This window comes from Pocillopora damicornis, chromosome 7 (assembly GCF_964200805.1).
Source record: "Pocillopora damicornis chromosome 7, jaPocDami1.2, whole genome shotgun sequence".
NCBI lineage: Eukaryota > Metazoa > Cnidaria > Anthozoa > Scleractinia > Pocilloporidae > Pocillopora > Pocillopora damicornis.
In genome coordinates this window covers 6651409-6669963 of record NC_142676.1, presented here as the reverse complement: position 1 = coordinate 6669963, position 18555 = coordinate 6651409, and the positions used below count along the sequence as shown (strand labels likewise).

The 18555-nt window shown below is 39.5% G+C and overlaps 2 protein-coding genes across 2 annotated transcripts in view; one reads left to right on the top strand and one right to left on the bottom strand.

Annotated features, from left to right (window-relative positions):
* Positions 1-18555, bottom strand: part of LOC149042281 (uncharacterized) — a 44529-nt gene that overhangs the window by 4560 nt on the left and 21414 nt on the right. The window lies entirely within an intron of this gene.
* On the top strand, positions 14147-15449 carry LOC149042283 (uncharacterized). The gene is made up of 5 exons (XM_089212285.1): positions 14147-14152; positions 14318-14638; positions 14736-14866; positions 14998-15226; positions 15313-15449. Exons 1-4 carry the CDS (start codon positions 14147-14149, stop codon positions 15212-15214), a joined length of 675 nt encoding a protein of 224 aa, XP_089068411.1. The 3' UTR covers positions 15215-15226; positions 15313-15449.

The following is an 18555-nucleotide window of genomic DNA, read 5'->3' as shown; positions in this document are numbered from 1 at the left end:
TATAAACGACAAACGTGAGAAATAATAATTCAGACAGCTTTTCATATTAATGCTTATTCAAAGCACGTGAATATTATACAATGTTACAATTAGTTTTTAATTCAATATTTCAAACTACAATCTTCTCCTCCTCCTTAATTTCTTATTTCGTATTCACGTGCGGCTCACGTGTGATATAATCTAACGAGATTTGAACTTGGCATTGGCAGTTGACCCAGACACTTCCGTGTACTCTTTATTTTTGTCTTGTTTCGTTTTGTTGTTTTTTTCTTCAAACTATATAGAATAATCTAGCACCTCTCTGGCCTTCTGATTGACGGTGTTTCTGTAACATCTAGAAAATTTATCAGTATTAAAGGCTAAGGGTTTAGTCACGGATGCAGAAGGTTCCTATGCAAAACTTAAGCCATCGGCATCACTATTCCTTGCAATGGACCAATAAAAACAATTAATTTTTTTCCATATTGCTCTGTGCAAAGATCCATAGAAAATGAAAAAGTCAGGAGATGTCCGACTATTTTACCAAAATGCAAAGAGTGGAAGACTTGGACAGCGTTGATTTCCAGGGCCTAATTGAAGTTAAGAAACTTTGGAAAGGAGGCTTTGGCGAGGTGAGTTTCTGTTATTTGTATATTATAAATATTAAGACACATGCGGCTACTAAGAACCCCCCTTCGATCGACGAGTTAAAGGAATTTGAAGACGACATGCTAAAAATGATACAATCGACGAAACTCAAACAAGTAAACAACCCTTTTCTCAAGACGACGAAGACGACACCAAACGCATAAAAAACGAAACCAAGCTACTTATCGCCGCTGACAAAACAACGAACCTTTACAAACTAGAACCGTCAACATACAACGATCTACTAAAGCAAAATAACACAAAGTCCTACAAAAAAGCACAACCTAATACCACACGAGCCATCCATTCAGAAAACAAAAACATCGCAACGAAACGAGGCATCGATGACAGAGTGGACATGACAGTTAACAAAGACGCTTTCATAACACTGAAAGACCACAAACCGAACTTCGCTAACAAACCGACCTGCCGACTAATTCACCCCAACAAATCCGAGATGGCAGAATCAGCAAAACAATCCTCGACAGAATCAACAGCAAAATCACGAGAGCATCCGAATTCAATCAATGGAAAAACACAGCATCCGTGATCGAGTGGTTTAAAGCCATTAAAAACAAACAACACCACAGTTTTATTTGGTTTAACATCGAATAATTCAACCCCTCCATCAGCCAAGACCTCCTGAACAGAGCACTCGACTTCGCCTCAGCCTACGACAACATCACCGACAACGAAAGAAACATAACCCAAGCAAAGCATTCGATCCTAATGCCCAAACAAAAACTTATGCAAAAGAAGGCCGATACAACATTTGACGTCACAATGGGCGGCTACGACGGTGCCGAAACATGCGAGCTAGTAGGAAGTTCCCTCTTTTCTCAACTGCGGAAACTCAACATCAACATCGGACTTTACAGATACGACGGACTGGCCATTTCAAACACCACACCGAGAGACACAGAAAACATCAAAAAAGAAATATGCCGCATCTTTAATCACAATGGACTACGAATCACCATCAAAGCCAACAAACAGACCATCGATTTCTTAGACGTCACTTTCAACCTGAAAAAAACACCTACCAGCCCTTCACAAAGCCTAACACCACACTACAAGACGTCCACCGCGAAAGCAACCACCCACCAACCACCACAAAGAACATACCCGCCGGCATTGACGAAAGACTGTCATCCCTTTCATCTGACAAAGCATCCTTCAACCAAGCCGCTCCTCCATACAAAAAAGCACTCGACGAATGCGGATACCGGTGCACTCTACACTACGAACCAGCCATGACTAACAACCGAAAAAACAATGGAACAACATACTCTGGTACAACCCCCCATTCAGCAAAAACGTCAGCACCAATACCGGACACAGATTCCTTGCCCTAGTAGACAAGCACTTCCCGAAAGACCACAAACTTAGAAAAATCTTTAATCGTAACACGATCAATATCAGATGCAGTTGCATGAATAACACTAAACAGGTCATCGACAACCACAACAAACGCATTTAACTTCATCCAAACACATCAATGACACCGCAGATAACACAAACACAATAGACACCAAAACTTGCAAATTAGTACAATCATTGTAACGGATTGTAACATGGTACAATTTGACGCTTAAAGTCACCGCCTCTAAGCTGGTATTAAGTGCAGTAGCAGTAGTTACTTGTGTTTTATCATAGCAAGTATGTTTAATTCAAGATAAAGAAGATATTAAGCTTTATTAACAATTACAATATAATTTGGTCTTCTTTTCACGAGGTACAGACCTCGCTGCACTCAGTCCCGAAGTCATGACCACGAGCCAAATATTTTTCCATCCGACCCACCAACTCAGTCTATAAGTACATAATCTGATACCTTGAGGAACAACTCAAAACTACGAGACAAATGTTTAAAAAAAAAATTGCATAAAAATTTCCCCGTTCACCGGACGACCAGCTGCCAATTTACAGAATGCAGCCAAGGAGTTGCCTAACCTTGGTTGAATTAACAGTTACATTAACGGTTGAATTAATGTCGCAACAAACTGTTCAAAGTATTGTTAAATAGACTCTTTAACGCTTGGCTATCCTCCTCATACTTCAGGTCTCGCAATATTATTGCCAAAAAACCCATGGATATTACGCAGTAAAAACCTTGAAGAAGAATGAAGCAAAAAAATTGATGGTGTTGAAAGAAACACTCATCCTCCTCCGCTTGGCTGGGAGCTCCTGCGTTACGCAGTTATGCTGGGCATTTACCATCAAAGTATGTATTTAAGAGGTAATTTAGTGTTAACAACTTAAATTAGCCACAGTAAAGGGTAAAAAAGCTAGACTAAAGCTGACACTTCGAGCGTTAGCCCTTCGTCAGAGCGATGCATGTATTTAAGAAACGTTTTTTATGGAACTTTGCACATCGTACCAGTGGAGCGTTGTGAGGACTTCTTTGTTTCAGACTCAACGCAAGTTGAGCCTGCCACTGTTGCAGTCAGTTTTTGTTTATTAACAAATAGCTAGTTATTGTTTAGGAGCCGGTTTTTTTTAAGGGGGGGGGGGCAAAAGATTTAAGGGAGGGGGAATCAGTCGTCGTCAACAAAGTATAAGGGAGGAGTTAGGGTAAATTGATTTCAATTAACATTCAGTGAGAAAGAATCATAAAACATAAAGCATTAATTGAAACAGCTGTAATGCTGAGTCAATACACTAAGTAGAATATGTTTTTTTCACAGCTCACAAAAACAGCATTAGCGCTGGAATTTTTGCCCGGTAGGGACTTCGCTGGAGTTCTTCGAGGGGAGGGAGGAAAACTGAGTGAAGAACGCGCCAGGTAAGTTTTGAATGAACATAAATTTTACGCCTTGTGAAGGAAAAAAAGCTAAGCATCCCAGGAGTATTTAAGGTTGTTTTCCTAATTGTCACCCATGCTCATTAATTCTTTACCAAAATGTAGGCTTTTTCTATGCCGCTGTCAATGCATTCAGTCTTAAGTTTGCAGACTTGCAGTTGCTTATTTTCTTTCGACTAAGACCGAGATTACAACGTAGAAAGTCAATTAAATGTATTCATACGACAGCGTCTGGTATTTCAGGTTTTACGCCGTCGACATCGGCCTAAGATTAAAATATTTGAATTCAAAAAAAGTCATCCACAGGTATGTTTGTGGCATAACGCACTCAGTAATGTCTCATTTCGAAGGAAAAATTTGCTTTTTACCCAGTGTCTTGGAGACCTTTGTCAAACAACACAGACGATATTGATAACGATACCAGTAACGATAGAGAAAATGACAGTGACAACGATAACAATAAGACTGACGACAAGAATTATAGGAACGAGAAGGATTATGGGAACGATAAAGATACTTCATAGTTTAGAGAAGATAAAACAGCCGGCATACACCCGTTTCTTTCCAATTGCTTCTAGGATACAAAAAGATCTTCTCGTTCATTCCAGCTTAATTCCAATGTCGATTAACTTACCTTCCCTGTCAAACAAGCTATCTTGGTGCAAATTGGCTAAAATATAATGCACCAGTGGTGGACGACGAATCTTAGTGAGAAAACAAGAAAGGGCTTGTTTTTGAAATCGTGGCGCCACAATTGACATGAGCTGTATTGGATTGGAGTCTAGAAAGAACAGGTAGAAGATTTTCCATTATAACAGAAAAATTGATGTAAATCTGGTTTCCCCTGATGTAAAGTGATGTACACTAAAAATGAGTGAAAGAAGTTTTTTCCAACCTATTTCATCCGAGATCCAAAACCGGAAAATATTCTGGTAAATTCAAATGGCCACCTGAAGTCGTCAGACTTCGGTCTGAGCGAAGTTGTCGCCTTTACAATCACTGAAGAATGTGGAACTTATTCATATATGGCGCCTGAGGTATAAGGCATTGTAGCAGATTATACTGAAAAGTCTTTGTTCAAATTTCTGGTGTTTTTTCTCACTATTTATTTACCTTCTCGTTAGATTTTTAAGAAAGTTCTTCTTTCTTTTCCTCTTACGCTGAGGGTAAAATGTATTCCTATAATCTTCCACTAAGGCCAATCTTAAGTCAAGGCATTGTCAAACGAGATCCAACAATTTTCTCAGCAACATAGGGGTATGTAACCTCTCTATTTTTCACGAAAATTTGACAAATTATGATAGTAATATTTGGTAATGCCTCTCCGCCCTCAGTTCCGACAAAAAGAGAGTAGAAGGACCCCCTGCCAGAAGACCCTGACCACGCCCTTGTTAATACATTGATATTTCAAATCAGGCTCATGCAGTTGAATTGTTAAAACCCTTTTTGCAATGCTAATGAACTGCACTCAATCTGTGTTACAGATGATCATGGGAGAGTCTTATACTTACTCTGTGGACTGTTGGTCCTTTGGCGTGACTTTATTCCTGATGCTAACCGGCAAGGTTTGTTCAAATAATGTTGCCACAACTCACTCATATAAAACATGTTTGCATTGTCAATTTAATGATAACGACAATGATATTGAACTTGGATCAATACACTCTCAACATCTGTAAATAATAACTGGCCCTTGGGAAGGACGCAAATGCTTACGAATCAAACCTTTAACAGTGAAGTAATCATGAATTGCCATTACCTTTCGTCCCATGGGAAGAGGACACCCTCCTGTGGCAAACATGGTAAGGGGACATACCACCCGAAAAGGGGATTTGTTTTAGGCTTCAGGTGTCCTAAAGGTTACAGAACAGATTACATTAAATGGACAGTAAAGGAGGTTGGAAATAGTTCACCGAGGGATTTGGAAGAGAATAAAAGTTCAACGCTGATTAAAATCATGAGCCCATTTCAATAGTTTAGAAAAACGTTGCAGTCCTTTGTGCGTTTGTGAAATGATTGAAAGTTGTACATGACAGCGGCATCTTTTCTGCAAAATATGGCTAAAGAAAAGACTGAGAAGGGCTTGGATATGACTGAGGACCGAAAAACAAAAAACAATAAATGTTCCTACCCCCCATGGGGTATGCTATACAAAACTTACCAAGAGATATACATACATGTACATGTTTATAACTTAAAAATCATGAAATTTATTATTCAAACTAAGTTTTAATAAATCTTTACATTAATATGGATTTTCTCATGAACCAGCTGTCAGTTATGTTAAATGGAAATTGCCAACTTCCACAATAATTAACAATAATTACATTGTTATCTTACTTCCCTAACCTACATTACTGGTTGCCTTTGTTAGAAAACCTTGGAACAGTCAAGCTCAGTTGCCTCAAACGCTGTCAGAGACTTTTTGTTGACAATACTTTTAGTAGAAATTTCATGCCTTAGACAAACAAATTCAACACCTAATTAATCTTTCTTTTTTCATGATTATTGTTGCTGCTTTTTTTTTCAGTTTTTTGCTCTATTTTCATGACTAATTGCTGTAATTTGTTTTGCTGTTTTTATTCTTACAAAACATTTTTGTAAGAGTTCCAATACTTGTGGATCATCCACACACTTTGCAAACATTTGGCATGCAGACAAGACAGAGGTAGTCAATGTTCCCTTTGAGAAAAAACACCTTTTAAATGACGTCTTCAATTTACTTTATTTGAAACTCTGCTCTGAAAATATTTGTCAACAAGACTTGTTAGTAGTGAGAAGTACCAACCAAGTTTTCTTCATAACTTAATTTTTTAAATGTCCCAATCACTGGATCTCCCAAAAAATATTACATCTTTTATTTTTGGTGCATATTACAAGTCCTTCTTTATATAAAAATGAAAAGTGCTAGTCACACTTCAATAATAACAGCTCTTAAGTTTACTTGTTGTTCTTCTCCGTCTGTCAGCTATCAACAAAATTGTTTTATACTTCGTGCAGTGCATAACTATTTGTGGACCAGAGTTCCAACGCACCTCTGTAATCGCATATAGCTACTTCTGTCTCTTGTACAAATGTTTCTCCTTTGTAAGACGCACTCTACTCTGTTGTCAATACTGCTTTAAGTTCAGTGGAAACGACTGACTGAGGAATCGAGATGGCGGTGTTGGAACGTGTTGCTGAACGCTTGCTACGGTCAAGCTTTGTAGATTTAGGTACTGGTACAATGGGATCATCTATGTATCTCTTATACTTCCGAATGTGGTATCCTTCTTTTATAAATATGAGGGTAAAAGACGATTTGTAGTCGCATTCAAAACTGTGATTGGCTTGAGTTATTTTTCACCTTTGCCATTAACACAACTCAAGTGAGTTTCGAGTCTTTGTTTCCTCAACAACTTTCGGCCACAAATCGTGCATTTGTAATACGATCGATTCTTGTCGATTACTTCTACATAGAGTGAGCTCACATCATTATTTATATCACCAAGTTACCATCTTCTAGAAGCAGAGAACCGGTTGAAGAAGTAAGAATAAAGTTGGGCGCTTCTCCTGACACTGCAATCGGCAAGCCAGCGGATTCACTTTGCCAGCCAATGACAAGGGTCGCGAATTCCCACGTAGACTCTGTGACCCCCTTCCGCAGTATGATTTTATTCTGTCAGCGGTCGTCCCACTTTAGTAATAACTAACTAAGGGAAGCTCAACTTGGGGACTAGGGTTGAATCAGCTGTTAATTATAACCAGCGGCAAGAATCCCGCGCTATTACTTAAAGTCACGTCCCTATCAGGGCTCATTGACCTTGCCTTGCTAACGAGATGTCATCCGAATTTTTTGCAACGCGGGCTACTGGCCTTAGCTAATCCAAATAGTCCTGGCAAACAATCTACGCTAGTTAAAAAGGAAATCGAGTTTCTTCATGCAAACCTCTGCGAGGTACGCGTTGATAGTGACTACGGTTACGGGTTTTTAGATGGGACAGAGGAACGGAAGGAAGATCTCATTGAGCAATTCACCACATTGAATTCTACATGTTTTGTGCGCTCCACAACAGAGGTCAAGGAAAGGTCGCGGAGATCATCCGAAAATGGTATTTTCAATCTTCTTTACTTTTTCTTTTGAGCATTTTAGGTTTGCAATTTTCGGGAAAAGGAAAACGATTGCGCAAAACAGAGGACGAATACAGTCAAGGCAGGCCATGCCAGGGTTTTCATGTTTATATTACAAAACAACTTGACCTTTCGCTGCCTTTTGTTTGTTAAAGGCGGAAATATTCTAGTCATTTATGGAGCCCAGATGCGACGTCCATATTTTAATGAAGAAATGAAAGCGAAATATTATGTCGCAACAGTTCAATAAAATTTAGCCATCAAGCGGCCAGGATTTTAATTTCGGTAATTATCCGAAGGCATCTACAGTATCCGTTCCACACGTGCGTTGACAGACTATTGCACAACTTCCACCGGTGAGAAAATGAGTACGAAGAAATGCTAAATCATTGTCATAAAAGTCAACAATCATTCACGGTTGTCAAGATTTAGCGACAATTTAATAAAGCGTTTTTCGTAGTCTAAAAATGATCACATTTTTCTTTAACCTCGGCCTGAAAGGTTTTTTAACAGTTTACACGGGTTTGGAAGAAAAGACAAGGCGCTGTGAAAAACATGCGCGTGCGGACCAGATCTGTTTCGTTTGCACTCTTTTTTCCTTTTTTTTTTTGAAAAACAAAGAAAGCAGCCCAAAATTATGAAAGCTTGAGTCTCCAGAAATCTTTAATTTACCAAAATCAAGTTCCAAGAATGACACGAGGGTAGAAACTTAAAACAGTTGATGTCTGGGGAGTAAATTAGTATACGAAGGTAAATAAAGATCTATAGTGTAAAAAATACATTTGAAATAATGAAAAAGATATCGAGTTTTCAGGATTCATTACACATAAAATAAAACACAAGGGAGAATTTCCGGACATACTTGGAAAACACCGGGCTCTGGGGTCTGTGGTCAACATAAAAAGAAAACTTAATAAATGTCGTTTTGACAGCCTCTTTATAAAATACTTCAGTCGCAAGTGCCGGAAATCTCAGTTGGAAAAAAAATCATCTTTTTTGCTTTGCGGAAAGTTTTTCAATATTTCAATAATCGCGCTATGTAACAGCTTTGTAAAATCTCTCTTTATGATGTCGGTAGTTTCGTCTTTTTTTATTACAACCCATGTTTGAGCAAAAGTCTGGCAACCTTCCTATTGCATGTCTGGCCCACCCATTCTCAGTGGTAACCGTGGAAACAAGACATTGCTTGCATGGACCAAAGGCGGTAAGGATACTATTGACACGGTTTGCTACGACATTTTCAAAAACGTGGCATAGAGTGCTTAGAACCTTATCATTACTTTCTGTTTCTCTATGAAAATATAGGATTCTCGAGGTGGAAAGAAACAGAAACCTCAAAATACCTCCGGACACGATTACTTAGCCAGCTCCGGAGGTTACATTAAAGTTCAAGGATCAAGAAAACTCGACTGCCCAGCAAGTCTGCAAGTGCGAGCTATACTGCTGTACACTGATTATACTTTAGAACCTGAAGAGTGCTCGTCAAAGAAAGGTCTACGGAAGGCTAAAGCCGGGATTCTCAAGCGAATAAAGGATGACAAGCAGACGGGAAAGCGCCTAAGAACGACGACAAGATTCTATTTCAGGCTTCCCCTTAGTACAGCACACAAGGTACATCCTGTCGGTGAGACCGCCACAGTAGGTCACTCCATCCATCCGAAAATCGCAAGCAAGATCCGCGAGCTGGTTAGTGAAAATATAACTAGTCCAGATGTGGTACGGATGTGCTTGAAGCAGTACGTCGACAAAGAAATGTTTGGAAGTCATGAAGGTCATCAGAAACCCCGAAAGTCGAACCGACGATATTACCCCAGTCGCCAGGATTTGCGAAGTCATATCGCTCGAGCAATCAGCGCCAGCAAATACTGCGGTGATGATCAAGAGTCACTAAGGCGCAAAACTGAGCAATGGAGGCGTGACTCCCCATCATCCAAGTTCTATTTCAGGACAAGGGACGAGGTCAAGGATGGCGACAAGACAAAGATTTTGTTCGTACACCAAGAAGAATGGCAGCGGAGGCTTCTCCTCAGGTATGGCAGTGACCTTGTACTTATGGATGCCACTTACAAAACGACTAAGTATGCGATCCCTTTGTTTTTCGTGTGTGTCCACAACGATGCGGGTTATAAGGTTGTAGCCGAATTTCTCTGCCAGAACGAGGACAATGAATGCATCGCGGAAGCCCTTAATATCATCAAAAGCTGGAAACCTACGTGGAAACCAAAGTATTTTATGGTAGATTATTCGATGGCGGAAATAAATGCTATCGAAAGCGAATTCCTAGATGTTGCGGTATACATATGCGATTTTCACCGCGAGCAGGCGTGGCAGAGATGGGTCAAAGCCGGCAAAAATGGACTGACCGTAGGGGAACGAAAGATGTTTCTAGAACTGATGCAAGCAATTGCTCGTGCTCGTTTGGAGACGTCCTACAAGAAGGCCGTGGAAAGCCTGAGAAAGTCGACGTTGTACTTAGGAAATCCCAAAGTACAAGAATACTGCGGGAAGGTGTGGTTGGACTGTTCCGATCGTTGGGCTCATGCATTTCGTGTTCAACAGGCCGTCAACATCGTGAATACCAACAATGGAATTGAAGCGCAGAATAAGTTGTTCAAATACAGGTATTTGACTGGATCACTCGACAAATCAGTTTTTGGAATAGTGGTGATGATCGTAGAGTCGTTTATCCCTGATTCCTACCAACACTACCTGGACACCAACCTTCAGCTGAGTGGTTCTTATCGCGAATTCAAGCGCGATATACCTGACTATCTTCACAACCGTCCTCCTCATTTCGTCAAACACTGCCTCAGGAGTAACTTTGGGGCTGCTGAGTTTGCCGAACATGACGTGAAATGTGTCAATTTAGGAAAGGGTGAATTTATCGTCAAAAGCAGTTTGAACAGTACGAAGCTGTTTGCTGTCAAGCTGTTGGAGCCAAGCTGCAAATGTGAAAGCTGGCGTAAAACGCATTTCCCTTGTAAACACCTTTTTGCTGTTTTAAACTTCTTTGACGAGTGGAGCTTTAACAGCTTACCGCATTCTTACAAAAATAGCGTCTTCATAACTCTGGACACCGTGCATTTTGATCAAGCCGATCCTGACGAACAACCAACCTCGGAACCGAGTTCAACGGACGAGGGAAATGACTATTACAGTCAAGTATGCGGTGCAGAAACAACAGTCCCCACCTCATCTTCCGATGAATATGATGCACCTGCTCAATCCAGTGGCACTTCTTCTCGTCAAAAAATCAACGACAACGAGCCACCTTTAATAACTGAAAAGCTCAGAAAGCGCCTTCAGGAAAGAGTCGATGAATTAATATCAGCAACATTCGTGGTCGATGATTCAGCTATCCTGTGTCTGTGTCTGTGTCTGTGTGTTTATTGTTCAAAAGATAAAATTACATATCTTATGTTACATTAAAAAGAAAAGGATGTAAATAAGCTTAGGTGTATCTAAATAAGATAAGTATATACGTGGAAACAAATACAAAAGTCTAATACAGGAAGTACACTTTTACAAAGCTACATTGTACTTAAAAACAATTCTATTAAAAAATGTATTCTTAAAACGGTTTGTGCGAATGGCGGGCATGACAGGGGATTTATTTCTCAAATTATACCTCGTGATCTTGGTCTCAGGGAAGTAAGCTCTAAGAGGATGGCTCAGGATAGTTGAAACCTTGCGACAAATTTTGTGATCTTGCGTTTTAAGTAAGTCACCTATCACTAATTTCTTAGATATGTAACTACGTTTAAAACAACGATCTAAAAACTGCTGGGCTATAGTTAGCTCTGACTCAGAGGCCCCATGCACAGATAGAGCATAAGTAATATTAGGTAGGACAATGGAATTAAATAAAACATCTACTTCTGCTTGGCTACATCCTTCTTTGCGGAGGCATCTGATAACATATAAACCTTTATTAGCTTTACCTAACTTTTCTTTTAGGTGAGTACTGAATTTGCAGTTCGGCTGAAACGTGAGACCAAGAATGGTTATTGTACTAGTCTGAGGTATGCCAAAAATACTTTTGTAGGCCTCAGCAGTGTGACCTTTTTTATACATAACAAGCTCTTTACATTTAGTAGAATTTGAATTCATTCTATTTTGGCTTGCCCACTGTAAAAACTGATTTATTAAGTCTACAGAGTGATCTTTATAATAATATACCGGAGCAATAATCGTACAGTCATCAGCGTACTTGAAACCAAGTGTCTCGTTTCCTAATTTAATTTCCAGATCGTTAAGAAATATATTGAACAAATAAGGTCCTGAAACACTACCCTGGGTAGTGCCCTTGTTAACTGTTTTCCAATTACAGACATGATTCCCGAAAATAACTCTTTGTTTTCTATCTCGCAAAAAACCTAACCACCAGTTTATGATATACGGGTTAAGTGGTAGACTCTTAAGTTTCTCAGCAAGGAGTTGATGGCTCACAGAGTCAAAGGCCTTACTGAAATCCATCGCGAACATCCGCACTGCCTTGCACTTGGGATCATCAAGAAACTTGCAGATCTTATTCTGTATAAGTAGCAAAGCATCTGTGCAGCTCCCTCCTTCTCTATACGCGAATTGACTATTCAACAGCTGTTCTTCTACCGGCCTTTGGGCGTGAATCTTATAGACTGCCTTTTCCAGGGCTCTTGCTATTACCGGGGTTACGTTGATCCCCCGGAAGTCCCCTCTTGCCACTGGAACATCAACTTTTGGCAGTGGGTTTATACTTGCCCTTTTCCACGATCTAGGCCATTGGTGCGTAGCGAGAGACAAATTCCATAGCTTAGTAATGATTGGAGTGAAGATCTCCGCATGGTCTTTCCACACCCAATACGGAATTTGGTCAGGACCAGTTGCAGTCTTCTTTAGAGTACTCAGTGAGTTCCATACATATCGTTCACTAATTTCCGGGACTTTCACCTCAGGACCAATTTCAAGTAACGCGGGCTCAACGTAATCGCCATCCGTACATAGGTCACCGAAATACTCGTTCAAATCTTGAGCGGTCTCTCTATCCAGCGAAACGTTTGTGGACCGCCGGCGTTGAGATATCAAGTCTACGTTTTTCCACCATTCTCTGCTCCCCATTTTGCCCTCCAGAAGCATCCTTCTGTTTTCGCCAATAACCTTCAACACATTTCTATTAAGCTCTCTATGCTTATTAGTGCGTAAAACAGAGATGCGAGACTTGCTCCGTAACATGTATTTAACTAGCGGTGTCATCCAACTTGGATCACGGGACGAAAGGGAAACCGTTCGTAAAGGCATGCACCAGTTAATATTTGACAGGATCTTCAATTCTAAGATGTTCACAGCTGTTTCGATACTATCCGCTTCCAAAACATCATCCCAGCATTCTGATGCGAGGGCAAGGTAAAGAGCTTGCTTCCTATGCTCACGACAATCCCTAAATTGCACTTTCTTACGAATAGGCTTGAGTTTCTTGCCCGCTGGAACTATAAATCCAATGTGATCCGTCTTAATCAGCATCTTTATAGATAAAGCTTTTCCGAAGAGCTCTGGCCTATTTGTAAGACAATTATCCAAAAATGAATCCCCTCGTGTTGGAAAATCCACTAAAGCGGTCCAACCAGTAATGCGTTTAAGTCTCGTGAGATCAAGGTGATTAAGATCGCCACCGCAAACAATAGTAGCGTTTGGGTGATTATCCAGCATTGTGTCAAAGAAATTAAGAAGATAATCCATTAAATCGCATTGCTGGTATGATATTTTCGGGGGGTGATAAAGACCAGATAAAAGAATGTAATTCCCACTTGGCAGCAACACAGTCAGGCAAATAAACTCGTATAAATTAGAACGATAAACATCAATAACTGAAAGATTACTCCTTGTTTAGATAGCAACACCTCCCCCATTCCTTAGATCGCATCCAGACCAATTCCTATCCCTTCTGAAGATATTATAACCCGAGATATTAACCACCGTATCGGGTACCTCAATTTTTAAATGAGTTTCCGACACAACACAAGCATCGATGTCATTATTTCTTAAGTCGGCTTCCAAAGCCACAACCGCTCGCACCCGACTAGTTGTTTTCCCCAAACTACAGATATTAATAAACAAAAGTTTAGGGACAGCAAGCTGACCAGAACTAACAGAGGTGTGTTCGCGGGACACCACTTGTTTTGGTACACTGACGAGATTGCTAGGGGATAGTCGTTTTTCAACCCGCAGCCGGGGAATAGCAAAACCACTTTCCGCCCTTCGTCCAATGACGACAGAAATATTCTGAATAGTTCTCTCCTTCACATGCTGAACATTTTTTCTCAAACCTCCCCGATTACCACGAAACCTGAGCAGCTGTAGTTTCTTAAGCGTCTCTAAGACAGGGCTCGAAGGTTTACCAGATTTCTTTCTCAAACCGAGTAAATAGTTTCTTCCATAACATGGAATCTTACTTTCGTCAGACCAGGTTTGCTTTCGTAGATCATAGCTCTTCTCTGAAGAAATAGGACCAGGGTTCGTCTCCACATCCATAAAAACTGTAATGTCTATCGTTAACAGGGAGCAATCCGTCGCCGCAAGCAGTATATAACCATGTTTAACCCATTTCATGATAGGCCTTCGAAGTCTATCATGGCGGTGCGCCCTTGTTGAGTAGCACTTACGAGCTGAGAAGGAAATTCCAAAGACGTCGCAACCAACCGAACTTTTTCCTCTCCAAATAGGCTTGAGAGAGTCAAAGTCTTCATCCAAGTATATATTGTAATAAAATTGAAGCTTAAAATTGATTAAAATAGCTAATAGAAGAGGAGCCAATATCCTCGTGGCCGCCATACTCGGCGCCTGCTAGTGGTCACCTTCACCATCCTTGAAAATACTATCACGACTGTGGAATCTCTGCTAAAGGATCTCCGTCAAAGTTCCTCTCTTGAAAATGACCTTCCTCTTCGACAGAGTCCTGCAAAAAAGAAGCTCAAAGTTACAGAGGTAGACTACCACAAGGTTAAACATAAGACACTTCCCAAACGCAGACGACACAGCAAGAGAAGGAAGGACAGGGGCGTGGTTGTAGACTTGACAAGAGATGAGGGCAATTCCAAAGACAGTGCTGTGGAATTAGAAGAGGTTGGTATAATTCGTTGTTTTCTCACAACGATTGAAAGAACTGTTTATGTCAACGTGTAAAATGTTTATCTTGTATGTGCCAATGTTTTATTTGCAGGTTGACTCGATATGTGATGTGTCTCTTGATGACGATAATGAACTTGAACTGTGTAATGATGCGGATAACGACATGGATAATGATGAGCTAACTGGCACAATTCACGAGAGTTCTGCTCGTATCTCACCAAGGTATAATTCTATCGAATGTAGTAATACAGAAGAGTGATCATAACTCTTCGAATATTCTATCAGTTAAGTAGGGAACGATTTATCAACCTTTTAGACTATTCTTTTGATCTACTGTTGTGGTGTATATGCAGGCCTTCTCAGCTAGGAGAGTCAGAAGTACAGTTGTGTGACGCAGAGACGAGAGTTAAGACCTTGCAAGTCAACACTGGTATACACGATTCCGTGCTGGAAGTAGGGCCATTCAAAGTAACCGTTTCTGACTTGCTAGCCACTCTTCCTCCTGGCGCTTTATCTGCAAAAGAAACACAGAAAATTAAAGAGGAGATCCCTAGTTTTGTAGATGGATAGTTAACTGATACGGTGAGCAGTACTGTTTTCCAGTAACTATTTGAAAGATTAATTTTGTATATCTTCAGTTGTTAAATTCGTTGTGCTTCTCTTTGTAGATCGTTGATGCTACACTGTGGAAACTAACAAAACTCGACCAAAAAATCTTTGCTGCTGACAGTACCCTTTGTCAGTTGGTGAAACATGGGGCAAGTACCCGTAGATTGTGGATGGGCGAGAGGTTCCATGAAATTGAAAAAATTGTTATTCCAATGAATATCACTGGACATCACTGGACATTACTGGTAAGTGGAGGATGCTTTTCATACTGTACATTTTTTTTTTATAAAATAGTCATCTCTAAAATTTGTATTATATTCTTTAGATAAATTGAACATTGTACACATGACTCAGGACTTCGTTTTGACGACCTAAAATAAATGTGTTCAAAGATTTTAGATAACAAGGAATCTATCCGTGTCTACATTGATCCTATTCATGGAAACCAACATCCAAATGAAATAACAGCAGCTTCCAATCCCAGCCTGTACAGACTTATAAATAACATAAGGTGAGTTTCTGTATTCCCAGCAAGACCCTGTGTTTCATTGTTGTGAGAGTTATGAATGGCCATTGTACTGGCCACATTGTTTTTATGATTTTTCAGCTATATATATATATATATATGAGTAATTTAGTGACTTCATGTAACATAAACTTAACTAAACCTAACTTAATTGATTCCATCAATCGCCAGGAATTAATATTGAGACAATGTTCATAACTCATTTTTGTAGCTATATCCAGTAGCATTTATGAAAATGGTTGCAATCTTTCTGTAGCGAGGCTGCTGACATCAAAACAGGCTGGAAAAGTAAAGAGTGGGCATGCCTCAAGCCACCCCATTTTCAGCAAACTGATGGATTCAACTGTGGAGTACTTATTTGTAAGGTAATCTTTAGAGTAGTATAAAGCATTAGATAAGGGAGCTCATAGGTACCAATTCCATCAATATCTTTGACATTAAACAGTCAAAACATTATGATGTCATTCCATAGCAGTTTTTAAAGAAACATTATCAGAATATTTACATTTTTACATCAACCAATCTTACATCATATATAATATAACTGCAAGATCTATTGTTAGTTTGCCAGGAACTTGTGTGATAACAGACCGATCACAAAGGTCAATGTTTCTATCGAGAGAATGAAGCTTCTATCCAACCTGTTTGGCAGCTGTTACAATGACATTTTGAGGTACAATAATTATGCCTTTCTTATCATTACAATCACCATTGTGTATTGTGTTTACTTCACTTTTTGGCAGAGGAAGGGATGTTCTTGTTTGCAAGGTGTGTCAGATGGATGACAATGAAGACTGGCTTGGCTGCGAAAGATGTGGACAGTTCTTCCATGCTAGTTGTTTAGGAGTGAACTTTGCCACAGCATTGCAAAATCCTTTCTTTTATTGTCCATGATCATACACTTAAAAAACACACAAATAACAACCTATCTGGGAGTCTTCTTTTCATTTTTAAAGTATGTGATGGAGTTGTGGCTCAGCTTGTTGAAATTTACATTCAAGGGAAAAAAATTGTGAGAAAGTGTATTTTCTAAAGCAAGCTATATAATTTAAATCATTTTTTTCCAAAGAATATGCAGTAAAAGGGCCCAAGATGTGTACTGTTAAGAGACCAATCATTTAAGTCAGTTAAAATTTGACCGACTGAATGGGATCAGTAATACTTCTTTGTTACAGTCACAGCAAATGTTCCTTGATTTAGGCACTCATTTGCTGAGAAACTGATGTAATAGATATGTCATGTTCATTAAACATCTTTTTGGACAAGAACCATGGAACCAATATTTTCAGAAACTGTAATTGTAAAGAAAACAAGAAAGAACCAAAAGGCACACAAACAAGCAAAAGATAAAATACTAAACAAGAACTTACTGAAGAGAAAATTGAAGACACACTTCCAGAGGCTGGTGATAAAATGCCCTTTTTACCCTGTATGTTCCAATCTGATTGATAAACCATTTACCAACCATTTACAAGACTTATGGCTGAAGCATTAACCTGTGAAAAATATTCTCAAATTGGAGTTGACAATAAAATTAAGAAGGTCTGGTTCTAAATAATTCATATCCTTGTACTGTTAACAACAAAAACAACAAAAAAAAACCACTGCATTTCGGGTATAACACGTTTGACACTGGTTTGTGTATAAACACTTTCTTTCCTAATTCCAAAATCAATTCCCAGTATCTAAGAGTTAATTGGTGGGGGACAGGGGGATGGGAACCCATGAGAATAGGGAATGGAGGTGTACTGGAGACAAGAGGGGCAGGAACTGGGTAAAATTTTCAGCAAAATAGCATAAACTTTTGCAATGAAAATAAAACAGAGGCAAGAGCCATTTAATAAGGGTATGGGAATCAGGATGTTCAGACCCCTCTGTCCAACTCCCCCCTCCCTGCAGTAATTTGAAATCCAAGTTTTCCCAGCTCATGCAAACACACTTGAGTCCCCCCTTCACCAACTCAAACTGTTATTGTGAAGGACCTGCTCTTCACCATGACTAATTATTAATATGAAACCATTACATTTCCTTCTGCAATAAGCCAAGAATACCTTACTGGCCAGCTTCTAAAAGCTGTATATTTTTTACGGTAATAATGCTTTCTTGTTCTTAATTTTAACTGATGTAAACTACTATGTTTTCAATGGGTCAGTAGACTATCAAACAGACGAACCTATTCCTGATCTTAACGGCAAAGTATATATGGCCACCTTGGAAGCTCAGCTTTTTTACTGTATTAAAAATTATACAAGGAAAAGTTCTGCAGTTTTCTAATAAAGCATTCCTTTTTACCCATGTACTTACCTCCTCTTTGAATCTGCCATTCAATTCGCCTTTTCTTAACGTAAATTCTAAAAAAATCCTGCAAGGTTTCAACTCCGGAACCCAACTGATCAGAGTAGAGTAATCAATTGTGATACCGCTGGTTGACTGCAGGCAGATCCTTGTTTATTATTAATGAAGGGGTAAGTTTCTAAAGAAACTGTGGTGCTGCGTCGGTGGGAGAGTATAGCAGGTAATTTAGTGTTAACAACTGGGTTGAAAACGTAAATTAGCCACCGTAAAGAGTAAAAAAGCTGACGTTTCGAGCGTTAGCCCTTCGTCTATCGCTCTGACGAAGGGCTAACGCTCGAAACGTCAGCTTTTTTACTCTTTACGGTGGCTAATTTACGTTTTCAACCCAGTTGTTAACACTAAATAATTTAGGTAATTATTACCTTGTTTATTATTACTTAAGTGAGAGGACCGCTGACACGATAAAATCATACTGCAGAAG